The 16,060-nt window shown below is 48.2% G+C and overlaps 1 protein-coding gene across 4 annotated transcripts in view; it reads right to left on the bottom strand.

Moving 5' to 3' along the window:
• Positions 1-14,722, bottom strand: part of TMEM209 (transmembrane protein 209) — a 28,799-nt gene extending 14,077 nt beyond the window's left edge. The window contains exons 1-9 of one of the 4 annotated variants that reach the window (XR_006679958.1): positions 14,150-14,169; positions 13,767-13,903; positions 13,582-13,640; positions 12,282-12,413; positions 10,281-10,522; positions 8,162-8,366; positions 3,430-3,605; positions 2,708-2,779; positions 262-358 (exon numbers count right to left, since the gene is read on the bottom strand). Coding sequence is in view for 3 of the 4 variants with exons in the window: in XM_045288789.1 (XP_045144724.1) it covers positions 262-358; positions 2,708-2,779; positions 3,430-3,605; positions 8,162-8,366; positions 10,281-10,522; positions 12,282-12,413; positions 13,582-13,640; positions 13,767-13,903; positions 14,645-14,647 (1,123 nt within the window). In the remaining variant the exon portion in view is untranslated. Of the gene's footprint in view, positions 1-261; positions 359-2,707; positions 2,780-3,429; positions 3,606-8,161; positions 8,367-10,280; positions 10,523-12,281; positions 12,414-13,581; positions 13,641-13,766; positions 13,904-14,149; positions 14,170-14,644 lie in introns of those variants that run through there. The other 3 variants (XM_045288789.1, XM_030885234.2, XM_045288790.1) reach the window with 3 other exon arrangements.
• Positions 14,723-16,060: the final 1,338 nt, after the last annotated feature.

Raw genomic sequence — 16,060 nt, 5'->3', positions numbered from 1 at the left:
CCTGCCCGTCTGCCACAGCATCTACTACTAGCATGCTTCCTGCCCGTCTGCCACCGCATCTACTACTAGCATGCTCCCTGTGCCCGTCTGCCACCGCATATACTACTAGCGTGCTCCCCACCTCCCCACCAGCAGGTCCTGTACTACTGTCGGTGAGGTCGCCCCGTCCCTGAAAGATGAGCACTGCTCTTTGTGCTTTCTCTCTGTCTGACGTGGCAGACATACTGAAGGCCAATCACATGCGGGGCTCTTTCCACCAACCTCCTATTTGCAGCTCCGGACACCCCATGCGTCTCATCTGCGTGCTGACAGACTCGATCTCGCGTACCAGTGGCACTAGGATGGTTTCATTGATCCACTAGGGAGAAAGGAGAAGTTGCATATGTGACTCCAAAGGGGGTCTCCAAGAATTGCAATATTTACAGGGAACTCTTGGGGGACAGTTTTGATATCAGGTCCTTGAAGTATTGACAGGAGTCGTCAAGCAGTGAAGAGGACGACAGCAGCTGCCGAAGCAGCGTGCATTCAGTACGCATGCAGCAGAACGCAAGCTCATGAAGCCACAGGGCTTCGTCATCAGTGCCTGTTTTGGCCGAAGGAAATGCCTTTCAGCTGTAAAGTTTTTCTCCCATCTTTCTCTGATCATCATGCTTAGCTGAACAAGCAGGTCGTCTCTGGAGTACACTTCTAGGGCGCATTATTTATTATGCCCACTGGTTTTGCACATGAACATGATTCAGATTCTCCATTGGTTCACCCAATTCCCCAACGCCCTGGCAAACAAAGATTCATTCAATTTGTAACTGGTCTGTGGATGACTCTGGGCGAAGGACCCGAGCGAGGACATTTTCAATCCCATCCTGTGCACGTGCAAGCTGCGCATGAACAAGGGGGGGGGGTCACAGAACGGATGCACGTGCGTTACGGTGCTGGCCAAGAACATGCCAAGCACCACGGACTTCCAGAAGAACAAACAAATTGACGTTGGAGCAGGTCAGCCAGAGTGCTCGTAGAAGCAAGGATGGTGAGCGTTTGCCTCATGCACTTCAGACAGATCGTCAGGGGAGCACAGTCCCTGGAAAAGGGGGGCTGCTGGGTAAAGGGAGCGGCAGTGAACAAGAGGAAGGCCTCTACAAGACGGACGCACACAGCGGCTGCAACAGTGGAGCAATGATGAGGATGCCCGGACCGGGAGCGTCCCCTTCTGTTGGACGGTGGGTTGCTCAGTGTCGGAACAGACTCAGCAGTCCCCAGGGACCTAACACCAGCTAACAAGACTGCCATGGGTGACTTTCCACTGAGTTGGGGGGAGGGTGTGTGTGCATGCACATAGGCATGAGCAATCACCCACACTGATTGAGTGCCTCCTATCTGCCAGCCATTCTTTGGCTCCAACAGATTTCCTGAAGGCATCAGGAGCGAGGAAGTCTAGATTCATCTCCAGAGATGCTGCTTGAGTATTTCTGGGGTTGGACCTATGAACTTTTATTCTTTAAAAGCTATATAGGCTTGTGGTTCACTGGTATGTCAATAATATAAAAGGAGAGGAGTGACTTTAGTGAGTGTCTACAGGACATTGAGTGGTGGGTGAGTGCTGGACGCTGGAACAGCAGAGCAGTGGCTTAGACTGGAGAGCGCGGCAGTGCAGGACAAAGGCCAGCAGAACCTGGGCCGGCCGGCCGGCCACCCACCCATCCATCCATCCATCCATCCATCCATCCATCCATCCATCCATCCATCCATCCATCCATCCATCCACAGAGGAGGCTGGAGACACAGAACTAACACAGGCTACATGTGAAAGGGCTGACTAGGCCAGAGAGTAGAGGATTCTTCTCTAGAACTATCCAGCACATTGTCTAGTCTGAAGTAGCTCCAAGCACACACTAGCCCTTTATGGTTTTGGAACGCAAGAACTTCCTTTTTCTCTCTCTTACAAGTCTAGGCACATGGCAGGCTGTTTCAGAAAAGTGCTTTGAAAAATAAGATGGAGACGTTGGGAAAGGGGAGAAACTATCATTCTTTTCTTTTTCCTTTTTTTCGTAGCTTGGGTGAAAGTTCACAGGGCAAATTAATTTTCCAGTCCAGTTTCTACATGTTTGGGTTCATGACTCTGGTTGCCACCTGACACAGCAGCACCCTTCCCACTTCCTCTCTGGGGCTCCTTCCAATTCGCCCTCTTCTGCGCCTTCTTGCCTTCAGAGTTGTGGTTTGAGGCACCTGCTGTCCTTTTAGAGCAGCGGTTCTCAAACTGTGGGTCGCGACCCCTGGGGGGGTCCAACATCCCTTTCACAGGGTTGCCTGACTCATAACAGTAGCAAAATACAGTGATGAAGTAGCAATGAAAATAATGTTATGGTTGGGGGGAGGGGGGGTCACGACATGAGGAACTGTATGAAAGGGTTGTGGCATTAGGAAGGTTGAGAACCAGTTTTAGAGTCATATGGTTGACTGTGCTGGGGATTACGTTAGGGAGGAAACTCTTAATAAACATTCTCCCAAAATAAACTGATTTACTAAATATGGAGGACAAAAATTCCTGTAAAGATGGATCCCATGAGGTGTCATGTTGAGCGTGACATACGTAGCCTTCACACTCTAGTAATAACGGACTCTGCTTTTCCAGCTAAGAACACCTCCAATATCCTGTTCAGTTTGCATATGAAGAGGCAATGGTATTTATCCAACACGTACTGTCAGAACTTACATTCCTGAACTTAGCTGTCCATGAATCCATGTGATCAAGAAGCTGTCTGTTCATGGTCACTCTTGCCCAAACCTATGAAACACACATGTTCAAAACGAGTCACAAGTGAGGAAAACACCTTGCCATGACCAGTCATTCTTCCTCCCACCCCCCCCAAAATACTTGATGAATTTCAGGGAAAAAACAAAACAGAAAACAAATCTTCTGTAAATATCTATATCCATCTAGTTAAAACATAATCATTTTCTTATTATCTAGTTGCTCTTCAGCACAGACGTCTTTTACGAGTTCCTTGCGCTGGTATGTTTAAACAGCATGCTTCTTGCTTTTATACGAAAATGGAAAAACCTACATCTGGCATTGAAGTGCTGAAGCTACAGACTGCCCAGTGCTGTCACCCAGCCGCATCTCCAGAGCAAGGAGCATGTATATGTTTTATCACAATTGGATGCTTGACAGCCTTTGTAGAATGGGTGCAGAAAACGGTGTGGGGCAGGGCACTCAAGTTGGTGATGTGCCACGCAGAGCGAAACAGTCTAATTCAGCAGTAGGCGCTGAAAGCAAGACAGGAGCCCTTCCCTTGGGACTGCGGGCCAAATCCATGCTTCTCTACAGCAAAAGCGGAGGTTTGGGAAAGAGAAGAAACAAAAGTTCTCGTGGAGACGCTCTGCCAAGCATCTGGAAATCATAAATAGTACCGATCGCGGTCATTTTCCACTGACCTCTTCTGCAGCTTGTTTAGAGCTGAGGTCAGCTTCGTCTTTGTTAGCACACGGGGCCTGGGACCGACAGGCGAGCTGATACTGAAACTTCTTTAAGGTCTGGGCGTAGTCCCCCACAGACCGGCTGTAGTTCCAGAAGGTAGGGCTGGTCACAGGGGAGGTAGAATCGGGGCTCCCTGAAAGGGTTAATTCAAACAGTATTAGTCCATATGATTCAACTGTTGAGTTGTATGATTTGTGAACTATATGCCAATAAAACGGTTTTTAAAAACAGCAGCAACAACAGAGAGGTATCAGTCTGTGCTACGAATCGTCCCAACCTGGGTGCTAACAGGAAAAAGAACATTCTGGGAGCAGCCGCAGGAACCACAGAGCCCAGAGAACCACCCGAGTCTGCTGACTTTCACTCTGGTCATGAAGCTCGCTTCCTCCACGAACCCTGGACAGAAACAGCAGTAGTAATTGGGCCCCTGCCCTGCCTTCCACTGTCCATTTTATTTGGCCTTTAGTACAAGAAGCAAGTCCCCAGTGGGATTCCTATGTCTGTGGAAGAGGACATTGTCTTGGCAGTCAGTGACCAAGAGGAGGCCTGTCAACGAGATGGACTGACACCGTGGCTGCCAACGATGGGCTCAAACAGGATGACGGTGAGGATGCTGCAGGACTGGCAGGTTTCCTTCTGTTGAGGCCACTATGAGTCTGTATCGACTTCAAGGTGCCTAACATCAGTGGGGATACTATAAAAGACCCAACCATTCGAGAGAAGCAAACCTCTTCAGGAATAAATGGGCTAAGTTTCTGGGCGCTCCTTTGGAATGTGACAAACTCCAAACTTACTGCCATCACGTCGACGCTAACCCACAGTGACCCTATAGGTCAGGGCAGAACTGCCACTCTGAGTTTCTGAGGCTGTAGCTCTTTACGGGATTCTTTCTTTCATGGAACGGCTGGTGGTGTTGAACTGCTGACTTTGTAGTCAGCAGCCCAATGCATTAACTCCCTGGGCTATAAGCTCACCTTGTCCCGGCACCACACTGTACTCCTTATTGGTCTGTAGTGATCCTAGAAGGTGCCTTGGTGGCACTTCGGCAGCTAACTACGAGGTCAGCGGTTCAAACCCATCGGTTGATCTGTGGGAGAAATAGGCTTTCTTCTCCTGAGATTAGCAATCTTGAAAACGCACAGGGGCAGTTCTACCTTGGACTATAGGATCCTTCTAATTCGGAACTGACTCTATGACCGTGCGTTTGTTTGTGTCTGAGGGTCCTGGGGGTGCTCCCGGATAAGCCTTGAACTGCTAACTTCCAAGTTGGCTGCGCACATCCACTAAGCACTCAGCCGGGGAACGAGGCTGTCTGCTCCCACACAGGTGGACGGAACACGGTTGCTCTGAACAGGAATCCTGAGAGCCTAGTGATCTCTACGCTGTATTGAAATTCTCTCTGCTGGCCACACACCTTGAATTTAGAAATGGACATTTAGGAAATTTTATATTTTTATAAGGCTACATTTAGGAAGTTCCTCCAACAGAGGCCTCTCTCCCACCACAGACCATCTTGAAAGTTATGGTTTCGAAGTTTTCTCAGACCACATTAAGCCCTGAGAGGGCAAGGAACTTTCCCCCCTGCTATCTAGCACAGTACCTGATAAATAGCACATTTCCAATGGGAACCATATTATTCTTGTGAATGGCTTAATATTCTTAGGAATGGCTTAAATGATTTTTTTCAGAGTTTAAGTGATACACAAAATGTCAATTGCTACTTCGCACCCACATACAAAAATTACAAATGGAGATGAATTTTTTTTCAATCTTAGGAGCGTTTTAAAAGAAGTGACTGAAAAATAAATTGGTTCTCTTGTGATGCTTCCAGGCACAAAGGATGAGGCCGCATGAAGGGCTCTGAGCCCTTCAGTTCACCGCGCCGACGCCCTGAAGGTCGGCCTGCCTGGCGCTGGGAGCGTGGCGAAGAGCAGCGGTTTTTCAGGCCAGCACGAGAAGAAACAATTGTGCAAAGAACTGCCATACTTCATGTGAAGTTACGCTTTCCAAGCAGGACTTCTGACAAAACCGAATAAAAGAAGTTTTAAACCAAGGCAAAAGAATTCCGAGCGAAGGAATAAGCCAGGGAGGCTGGAGCCTTGGCCAGGACAGAGCCCAGGACACTACAACTACCCTGTCCACGAACTTTAAGAAACATCTTCATGCTTCGAGAGAAAACTAGACCCAAGAAACAGGCCGATGAAGACTGGTACCTTACTATCCGCTGTATGTGCGTCAGGGGACATGAACGAGGCCATTCACACGGGGTGCAAGCTCACGGAGGGCGACTTGGGGGCCTCGGAGAGCCTGGTTTCTCACTCGAGGAGCACGCAGGAGGCGAGGGCAAGTCGGCTGAGGCTGGACTGGACTTGAGCTGTCAGCCCGAACCCCAGCTTTAGAATGCAGAAGCCAAACTGCCTGCCACCGGGTCGATGCCGTCTCCTAGCGACCCTACAGGACAGGGTAGAACCGCCCCTATAGGACAGTAGAGCTGCCCCTACAGCACAGGGTAGAGTCGCCCCCATAGGACAGGGTAGAGCTGCCCCTGTGGTTTCTAAAGCAACAAATCTTCAAGGGAGCACAAAGTCTCATCTTTCTCCTGCGGAGGGGCTTGTGGGTTTGAACTGCTGATCTTGCGCTTGGCAGCCCCCAGGGTTCCTCTGCTAATCTATCCAGATGGATAAATAAGGAAATATGTACAGATGCATGTGTGCATCTACCCTGTGGGTGTCTGATGGGAGGACCTAGAAGGAGTGACATCCAGTAACACGGCACTCCAAACCCAGCTATTCATTTCCAATATCATCTCGGAAAGGTTAACAGTAAAGGGACTGGGGGAGGGGGGAGGGAAGCTGAAAAAAACAGGTTAGACCAGTGGTTCTCAACCTTCCTAGTGCCGCGGCCCTTTCATGCAGTTCCTCATGCGGTGGTGACCCCCAACCATAACATTATTTTCGTTGCTACTTCCTAACTGTAATTTTGCTGCTGTGATGCATCGGGTGACCCCTGCGAAAGGGTTATTTGACTCCTCAAAGGGGTCGCAACTCACAGGTTGACAACCGCTGGTTTAGACTCTTGCCAGGTATTAACTTGAATGTAACAGAAGACAGTTGTCCAACAAGAGGGAAAAGGGGATTTGATTAGTAGTTTAAAGTGTTAAATACAAAGTTGATCTGAAATGTGAACCTTTACCTAGTTTACAATGGAAAAAAAATTATACATATATATATACACACACATACACACACACAGAGATACATATATATATATATATGGATGGATTAGCCAAATGAAAATGAGGATACTTGTGTTAATGTCAGGCAAAATAGACTTTATGACATAAAACCTAAGAGATTTAAAAAAAAAGGATCCTTAGGTCAGTATGAAAGGAATTATTCACCAGAACGATAAGTCTGAACTTATATGGCTGCAATGTAATGTCACCTATACTCATTATTTAGCAAGTCTGACAGAAGGCAACGTCTCATTACAGATGATCAGTGCAAGTTTCTAACATACTCTTAGCACTGGATGGAACAGGTGGATAAAAATGAGTCCGGTAAGGAACTTGCCATCAAGAAGTCTGATTCACTGTACCGCTATGGGGCCCGATGGGAGCATGCATACACTTTTCAATGCACCAGGAGCCAGGCACTGAAAGTGCTCATGTAACAGGCCTGAGAGCAGCAGGTCAAAAGTTACCCTCACAGGGCAATACAGAGGTAACCAGGCCTCTCCAGACCTTTGGACGCGAAAAGCAGCACTTAGAAGCTTCCAGACAAGAGGAGCACCGTGGGCCAGTGTAAGACAGAAAAAGAGAAACCAGAAGCTCTCTGGACGTGGCGAAGACAAGGAGCGGCTGAGGCGGGCTGTCCTCTCTAGCCCGCCCTGGATCTCTGGGCAGACTCGAAACACGGCAACATGTTCCAGGGGCAGGGGGCAGAGAGCACGTACGGAAAATCACAAAGATGATATGGATTCGTTCCTGTGATGCACACGGCGCTCTCAGGCAAAATTCAATTAAAAGTCGCTGGAGATTTCAGGCAACACAAAAGAGCTACGGTCCAATAACTGGCTTCCTCACCACAAGCCCCGCTTTCGCACCTAACCTGCTCTCAGGGGACGCTGTCCCCGAGGGGAAAATCATTACGCAGCTCAATAACCTAATTTGGTTTCTAATAATCAAATCCACCCACACAGATTTAAGATTGGGCAGACACTGCTTGCCAAGGTAAACGCAGCCCTGGAGGATTTACTAAGTGACAAATAGGCCCAGCTCGGAAAGCCCGCAGCACTTCCGAGGGAGACTCAGGCTCTCTGGTGTGTGCCCACCCAGCACTGGCCTACCGCTCCAAACACGGCATTGCAGAGCCAGGCGTTTAAGGAGAAGCTGTGACTCGCATCACAGGAAAAAGTTTGCAATCTGATGCCTGATGACTTCTTTCCAGTTCCTGCAGCTGTATTTCGCACCTTACATTTGGTGGACTCGATTCAAAGTGCCTACAATTTATATTACACTCCAACTGAAATCACATGTATTTCTCCTCGAAGCTTCCCAAAGGTCTGTTAGGAAAAGCACATCTAGAATAAAAAATGCACAAGATGCACATGCAGGTATCAGAGGGATGGAAGTACGTGACAGCAGCAATGTGGACAAGGGCGTAAAGACGGGAGAACAAGCCACGTTACCCAGTTTCACTCTGTGCTGCTTCTCTTCCTCACTCCTCAGGAAGCTGTCCAGCGTCCGGAGGTCGGTCATGTAGTCGTTCTTGTCCGTCGGCGAGTTATAGACGGTGGGTGAAGAGCGGTAACGAGCTCGCAGCCCACTGCTCTCCACCGGTCCAACGGTGGCAGGGTACGGCGATGAACCAGCTGATGGGCTGTAGCCTGCCAACTACACATGAGAACAGAATCGGGTTTGTGATACATGCGATGATACATGTGAGGGCGTGAATCAACGAGCTGGGCATCCCCCCGCCCCACCCCAAGAGCAGACGGTCACAGCAGGACCAACGTGCCATCCCACTTATATGAAACAGCGAACAGAGGGACACCGAAGACTGCGAGGTGCCAGGGGGTGATGAGTGAGGGGCGAGGGGAGGGCCAGTTCACGGGCCCACGCCACCAATGCACACGCAAGAGCATGCTGCACTAGCAGCAGTTTGGGTGTATCACTTCTCTCCACGCACAGACAAGGAGCTCCATTTTTCTTTGCCTACAAAAGTAACGCCAAGTGTGTGTGTGTGTGTGTGTGTGTATATAAATCATGTTATTGGGGGCTCATACAACTCATCACAATCCATACATACATCAGTTGTGTAAAGCACCTTTGTACATTCATTGCCTTCAGCCACGTATATTTTAAAAAGAACAAGTATATAAAGGAAATAAGGGACCACCTCTCACCCCGGTCCCTGAAGATATACTTCTTACAGACAACTTAGGGATTTTTCTGATCTTTTAAAACACACACAGCTCTCCCAGTGTAGTTTTGCTTTCACAAAAATCAAGAAAATACTGCTTAGCTATAAGTCCTTTTGAAAAGAAAACATTAACGAAAATAGTTTCCTATTTTTAAAAAACAAAACACCCATGTAAACACTCCTTCCTGGCTGTACAGTGTTTTACTGCACGAATATACCGTCACTTCTGGACACTGAAACTCGCGGCAGGTCTTGGCTCCTGTAAATAACCTTTTAACAGCCACCTCTGTAGGTTAATTGCTGCATGATTTTTTGACGATTTCCGTTAAGGCCGATTGCTTAATAGGAAATGACTGGGTGACAGGTTCTGAGCATTTCCCACGCATACTCCTATATTGCCGAATGAAAACACCGCAGAGCCATCCTCTCAGTTACCGTGGAGGGAAATCTCAGGCTAGAGGTGACCCAATATTAAAGCCTACCTGGAAAGAATCTAGAGAACTTTGCACCAGCTCTCACTATTGTGAGGCAAGGGCTATGGAAGTATTATAGGAAAGGGCAAAAGGCCACCCAGGACATCGGTTTTATCGCAGATGTTCTTCTGCTAACAAGTAGCCAGAGAGAGGTCTGTCCAACCCAAGAGCAAGAACCTTCGAAAAGGTGACGACCTCCCCACGAGTGTCCCTCGAGAGCCACAGGCTCCCGGCAGGAGTCACGTGGTCAAATCTGTTCATGCTACCTCTATTACCAGTCATAACAGAAGTCCATACTGTGGGAGTCGGGGTGAAGTGTCTACTCACCCCACAGACAGGGGTAGGCCAGGCTCAGGAGTCAACCTACACGGTGACCCCGTCTGTAGCTTAGAAAGCAGCCCCCGGGCTGGTAAGCAGCACAGCTGGACACAGTCAAGCAAAGGAGCAGAGGAAGAGGGAAACGTGAGCAGGGACATGAAAGGGCCACGGGCATCTCCAAGACCCTGCTGGACATCTAGGTCAGGGGTTCTCAACCTGGGGGTCGAGACCCCTTTGGGGGTTGAACGACCCTTTCACAGGGTCGCCCGATTCATAAAAGTAGCAAAATGACAGTGATGAAGTAGCAACGAAAATCATTTTATGGTTGGGGGTCACAACATGAGGATCTGTATTAAAGGGTCGGGGCATTAGGAAGGTTGAGAACCGCTGATCTACTAGATGGTCAACGTTAGCTGTGTTCCACTGTTCTCTGTTCATTTTAACATGTGGGGTGAAGAGCTTCCCAGTACCCCAGCTCCTCAATTTCCTCCGCTATAAAAGGAGACATGTCCATGAACACCACTAGGCAATTTTCAAGGCACCTGCCAATTCTAAACTCACGTGACTGGCCAAGAGAAAGGAGTTATTTATTACCTTATTGTAACTACTGATAGGTGAGTAGGTCACTCCTGAGCTGTAGGACCCGCTGCTGCCTGATGACAGACCTTGCAACTGAGGGCTGTATCCAGCCATGCAGCCTGTGGGGAACTTGGGGCTGGTGCTGGGCGAGCGGGAGGGGCTGTAACTCAAGACACTCTGCCCCTGAATTGAAGGTGACGGCTGCGAGGGAGGGATCTGCGCTGCTGCCAGGTCGTGTGGAGGGGTCGTCTGTACAGCTAGGGGTGCAAAACAAAGAAACATCTGAAAACAGACTCAAGGGACGGAGTCAGGTTCTTCAGGAAAACGCAAAGCAATGAGGAGAGTCGGCTGTTAGAGTATTCAATGGTGACTGGATAACCCCACTCAGGGGAGCGAGTGGCAGAACTGTAGGTGGATCTATTGGATGGAGTTAGAAACAGCTAAAAAGATATATATATATCCACACCCATATATAATAGAATAATAATAATATATAACAATGAAAACAAGGGTTCCTGGGGGGGAGGGTAAGGGAGGGGATAAGGGGGAGCTGATATTGAAGAGTTCAAGAAAAGAGAGTGTTTTGAAACTGATTGTGGTAGCAATTGTACAAGTATGCTTGATCTATTTGAATGATGGACTGTTAGGACATTTGTAAGAGCTGCCAATAAAATGATGGGGGGAAAAATCCAACAACACCCCTAAAACTTCTCCCCTATTCTTCTTCCTACTTATCCTTTTCTACTTTCTGAGAACTCACTCCTGCCTTTACTCTGCCAAAACACATATATACATCAAGCGTGCAAATCTTTCCTACTTCTGCCTGTTCTTTGCCCATTCCTTGAACTGACCTCCCTGCAGAGGGAGTTCACACTGCTACTTCCAATTCCGATGCAGCCGGTTTTGTGGTCTCACCGTGAGAACGAGAGGAATGACTAAACGCACTCCCCGAGACGGCTCCGGTCAAGCACAAGCACAGCAGCAGAAGACCCAGGAGGTTTGCTACCGCCAGACTTGGCAGAGACGCAAGGGACTTTTGGCCACTGAGGTCTTAGGTACAGGATAGTTTCAGATTCTTTTTAATAATTATTATCGGGGATGGTTTTATTTCTTTTTTTCAAACTATTTAATCAGGACATCACATCATTCAATAGTTCAGTCATCTCGAGCAGTATTGTACAATTGCTACCACAATCGGTTTCACAGCATTTTCTTCCTTCTTCTACTCCTTGACTACTAGCCCCTATTCCACCTCCACATCCTTCCCAAGAACCCTTATTCCAGTTATTGTCTCTACTGTTAGGAGGACGGAGACTTGATCCGTACAGGTGCAGTATATGTGTAACATGTGGAAGCATGGTGGGAAATGATACCAGTTTATATTGAGGAAGTGCTTTGAAATACTGTACAATGTAAGGAGACCTGAGTAGCAAAACTGGTTACATGTAGGACTGCGAACCAAAAGGTTGACAGGAAATACTGTACAATGTAAACCCGTGTGTGTAAAAGTAAAGCTAATTACTGTCATTGATATCTACCATTTACAATGCTTGACTAATTGCTATGCAGAATGGGTTATGCATATCACAATTATGTATTATTTTTGTTTTTATTCATTTCTAAGTTTCTTAAGGCTAGAATAAAATTCTTCCAAATCTTTGGGGGGAAAAAAGATACAGAGTATTATTAACCAAAAAACACAAATTAGATTTTTACTATTCCCGGAGTTCAAAACACGGAGAACTTGGCTGCAATGCAGTAAGAGCCTTTCTGTGTAATTAGACAATGGGACAGGCTTCTGTGAAGCGAATGAATGTTCATCCTAGTCCACTTATACAAATATGAAAAATAATCTTTGGCTTTAAGACACCTTATTGCGGACCTGCTTAATATATTTTAGCTGGACAGGCCTTTTAGAAGGCCCTTCCAGCTGAGTCTCTGAAAAAGGATAAACAAACTGAGAAAGATTTACTGCCAACCTTTCCCCCCTTTTTTAAGAGTTATAAAACACCTTACCAGCTGTTTTCAACCCTAGAAGTGATTGCTGTCCGGGGCTAACAACCAGACTGGTTGGTGCCACCGTGTATCTGAAATATCTCCAAAAATCAAACAAGGCATTCAGGCTGAAGAGAGATGCAAAGGCAAACTCTGGAAGAGAACAATTTGTTTTATTTGTTTAAAGTGACATTTTTGGGGGGGTGGGAGAGGGGAGAACACGCAAAACCTCACACGTCTGTTAGCAAATGAATACCAGCCAACATCTTTAAAACCACCTCCTTAGTCCTCCAAACAGTTCCAGTTTAATGAGTGTCGAGTACGTGCAGAGTACTCACTAGCGACTGCCCTGGTGGCAAAGTGGTTACACAACAGGCTGCAATCAGCAAGATCAGCAGTTCGAAACCAACAGCTGCTCTGCAGGTAAAAACCACAGTCCAGAGATCCACCGGGGCAGTTCTACCCTGTCCTAACGGGTTGCAGTGAATTGGCCTACACTCAACAGCAGTGAGTTTGATTGTTTTTTTACCAGACTGTGGAATTCACAGTAACACCCATAAAGGCTCTCTACAACCAGGGCCTGTCAAAGTAGAGTGGACAGTGGAGGAGAGGAAATGGAAGGAGCCATCGATGGAGCAGATCCCTGGGCTAGTCTTGAAAGAGACAAGCTTTTCACTCCACAGGGAAGTACAGAGGGCATTTCTGGGAGAGTAACAAATGCAAATCCTACCAGCTCCAAATGTCATTTTTCCTCTGAGAGCTCACAACTACTTGAAGCTTTAGTTTATGAGTTTCATCATCTGTTTCTTCTAGGACAGTAGTTCTCAACCTGTGGGTCTCGACCCCTTTGGGGGTCGAACGACCCTTTCACAGGGGTCACCTAAGACCATTGGAAAACATATACATATTCCACAATATATAGTTACATATTGTTTTGTGATTAATCACTATGCTTTAATTATGTTCAATTTGTAACAATGAAAATACATCCAGCTTATCAGGTATTTACATTATGATTCATAACAGTAGCAAATTAGTTTGTCTCCCCCTCAAAAAAAAATTTATTTATGAAGTAGCAACGAAAATAATTTTATGGTTGAGGGTCACCACAACATGAGGAACTCTATTAAAGGGTGGCAGCATTAAGAAGGGTGAGAACCACTGTTCTAGGGCAATGTTCCTTCCACGAGGCAGGGTTTTATCTTCTTGTTCCCTTCCTGCGATAGGCCCCATCTTTGGAACACCGGCATTTGTTGAATGAAGACATGAATACTGTGCTGAATTAAACTCATTTTTCATACGACGAAAGTAGATCACTTACCAATATACCAGAGGGGCCAGTAAGTCACGTTATAATATGAACTTAGCAACTTCCCCGTCCTGAAATCATTAGAAAGAACTTTATTATGAAAAACAGAAACAAAAAAACACAAAAGACAAAAAACTCATGGCATCAAACACAGACTTCTTAAAGGGTCACCTTGGGTTGCTGGTTAATGAACTTACATTTCCGTGTAGATCATTCCCGCCATGGATACGTTCAGGAGTCCCCAGGCTAAAACCACTTTCCTGGCCTCTCTTTCTTTCCTCATCTTGATGGTTCTGTCAATAAGGGAAGCACTAGGGTTTGGCTCTCCTTGCATCTATTTCAAGGCAAAAAGTTCAGGAATGAATCAAAGACAAGCGCCCCCCGTCTAACCCATCAAACGTTTGTGTCCTCTATAAGGGCAACTAAAAAAAAAGGATATAACCTAGTCCTCGGCCGGTGACATATTCATACAGGAAAAGGAACCCCTAAAGTATGCCTTCACCGCCCTGTCGTGTCATCAACAGATTCCTTCAGAGAACAATTCAATACTTCCAATAAATAAAACATTTTATTTTGTCACCTCGGGATTGGTCGGTCTGCAAGGATCCCCTATTTTATTTCGGCGAGCGGCATTCATCGATGCCACGGGCTCCCCCGCCTTCAGCTGAACGCCGGGGTGCTGCTAAAACGGGGGTCGCCCACGTGGGGCGTGGCGTGAGGGGCCTCGAGCATTGGGGGGCGAGCAGGGTCAGAGCGCGGCATGGGTGCACATTTATATTGATTTTCCCTCTGCTTCCAACTCTTGCGGACGACGAGTGCCCAACTTGCCCCCGACTTCAGGCTCGTGTCCCCGGGGGGCAGGGCCGTCCCCTTCCCGCCGCGTCCACGCTCCCCACCCACGGCGGCGCGAACTGAAGCAGCGCGCCGCGTCCCGGGCCCCCCTTTCACGACGGGCGGCGGGGCGCCAGGCTCCTTTCTCCCGGAGCTGAGTGCCCCGCACGTGGCAGGCGCGGCGCTCACACAGCGCGCGTGGACGCCGCGTCCCAGAAGCACTAAAAGGACCCCGAAAACGCACCATCGTGTTCGGCGGGAAGCCACGGGCTAGAGACGCTCCCAACTGCACATGCGCGGAGCGCAGGGCTCAGGCCCAGGCGGCAGGCGTGCCGGCCTAGAGTTACCGGAAGGAGCGAGTCTCCTCCTCTCGCGAGAAGCAGGAAGTGGGCGGGGGCACGGAGGCTCGGGTCGTTACCAAGGAAACAGCTGGGGGCGGGGCCTGTGCCGCGGCTCAGCTTCTGGGGCGGGAAGTTGGACGTTACATTTCCACCCGCAGTAAAAAGTACTAACTCCGAGAGACTGAGCATGACGTATAGAGATGGGGGCTCTAAAAATTTGTGGAACGTGAAATTCGATGAAAATGTAAAGTTTCCACTCATCCCTCAAAGCCCCCCTAAGTATAAATTGATTAAGACTTTAAAAGTCCCTGGGAAAATGTACTTTTTCCCTCTGTTTTCTCCAGGCCACAACTCTTGCAGACAAGTGTAGAACGTGCCATTAAAAAACAACAAAACACAAACTCGCGTACCACAAAAACATTGAAGTCAGTTTGCATTCTACTTTCCCCCTTTTATACCCACTCAGACCAGTGTTTAGATCTTATGCGGGTAAGGAACCTGGAGGGCTTTAAAGAGGTGACCCTTCTCGCTCAAAACAATTTCAAACTTTCCCCCCTTTTATTTATGCAATATAACACGTACAAAGGAAAACATACTCTGTAATTCCACAGCCCGGGGTAGCTCCTTCCAGGTCTGCACCCCGCTTTTCCGCTCCCAGTCTGACTTCAAAGTCTTCTCCTCGGGCGTGGAAACCAGTTTTCTTTCCCTCTGTCATCACGGAGTCGTGCAATGCGGCTCTTACGAGATGGAGAACTAGCTGAGCGTATGTTCTGCAGTGTTGCCTGTCACGGGCCTTTGCCTCTCCTGGCCTGGTCGAGACGTGCAAGGCGCAGTGTGCTGTACCAGCGTCTATGCATCCGTCCATGTGCGCTGTACCAGCGTCTGTCCATCCTTCCACCGAGCAGTTTGGGGCTGTTTCGAGCTTTTTATGTCTTCCTTTTCAGTTCGCTGGACGCAGCCCCAGGAGGGAGGTGGCGGGAGTAGGCCGTCTCTATTCACATTTTAGGAAGTGCCACGCTGCATTTTTCTCACGGTGCAATCCCGCAATCCCAGGGCGAGGTGCAGCCTTCCGGTCTCTCCACGTCCGCTGCAGCATTTGCTTCTTGTTTTGGGCTGAGTGAGGTGGGGGCTCAGGGACATTTTGATGTTCTCTTCTCCCTCCTGGTTTCGAGTGCGTCTTCGCATGCCTGTGGCTTGCATTGCCAGATCTCTTAGTTCCATGTTGCCACTTCGGAAGCCGCCTCGTTCGCAGGCATGCGTTTCGGTGCCTGGCTGCATTTAAGGCTCTCCAGTGGCACCGTGGCGGGGCAGCGATCCGC

Source organism: Echinops telfairi, unplaced genomic scaffold, assembly GCF_000313985.2.
Source record: "Echinops telfairi isolate 266 unplaced genomic scaffold, ASM31398v2 ScPeMD7_23;HRSCAF=83, whole genome shotgun sequence".
Lineage (NCBI taxonomy): Eukaryota > Metazoa > Chordata > Mammalia > Afrosoricida > Tenrecidae > Echinops > Echinops telfairi.
Note: the sequence above shows the minus strand (reverse complement) of the source record. Positions and strands in the feature narration are given on the sequence as shown.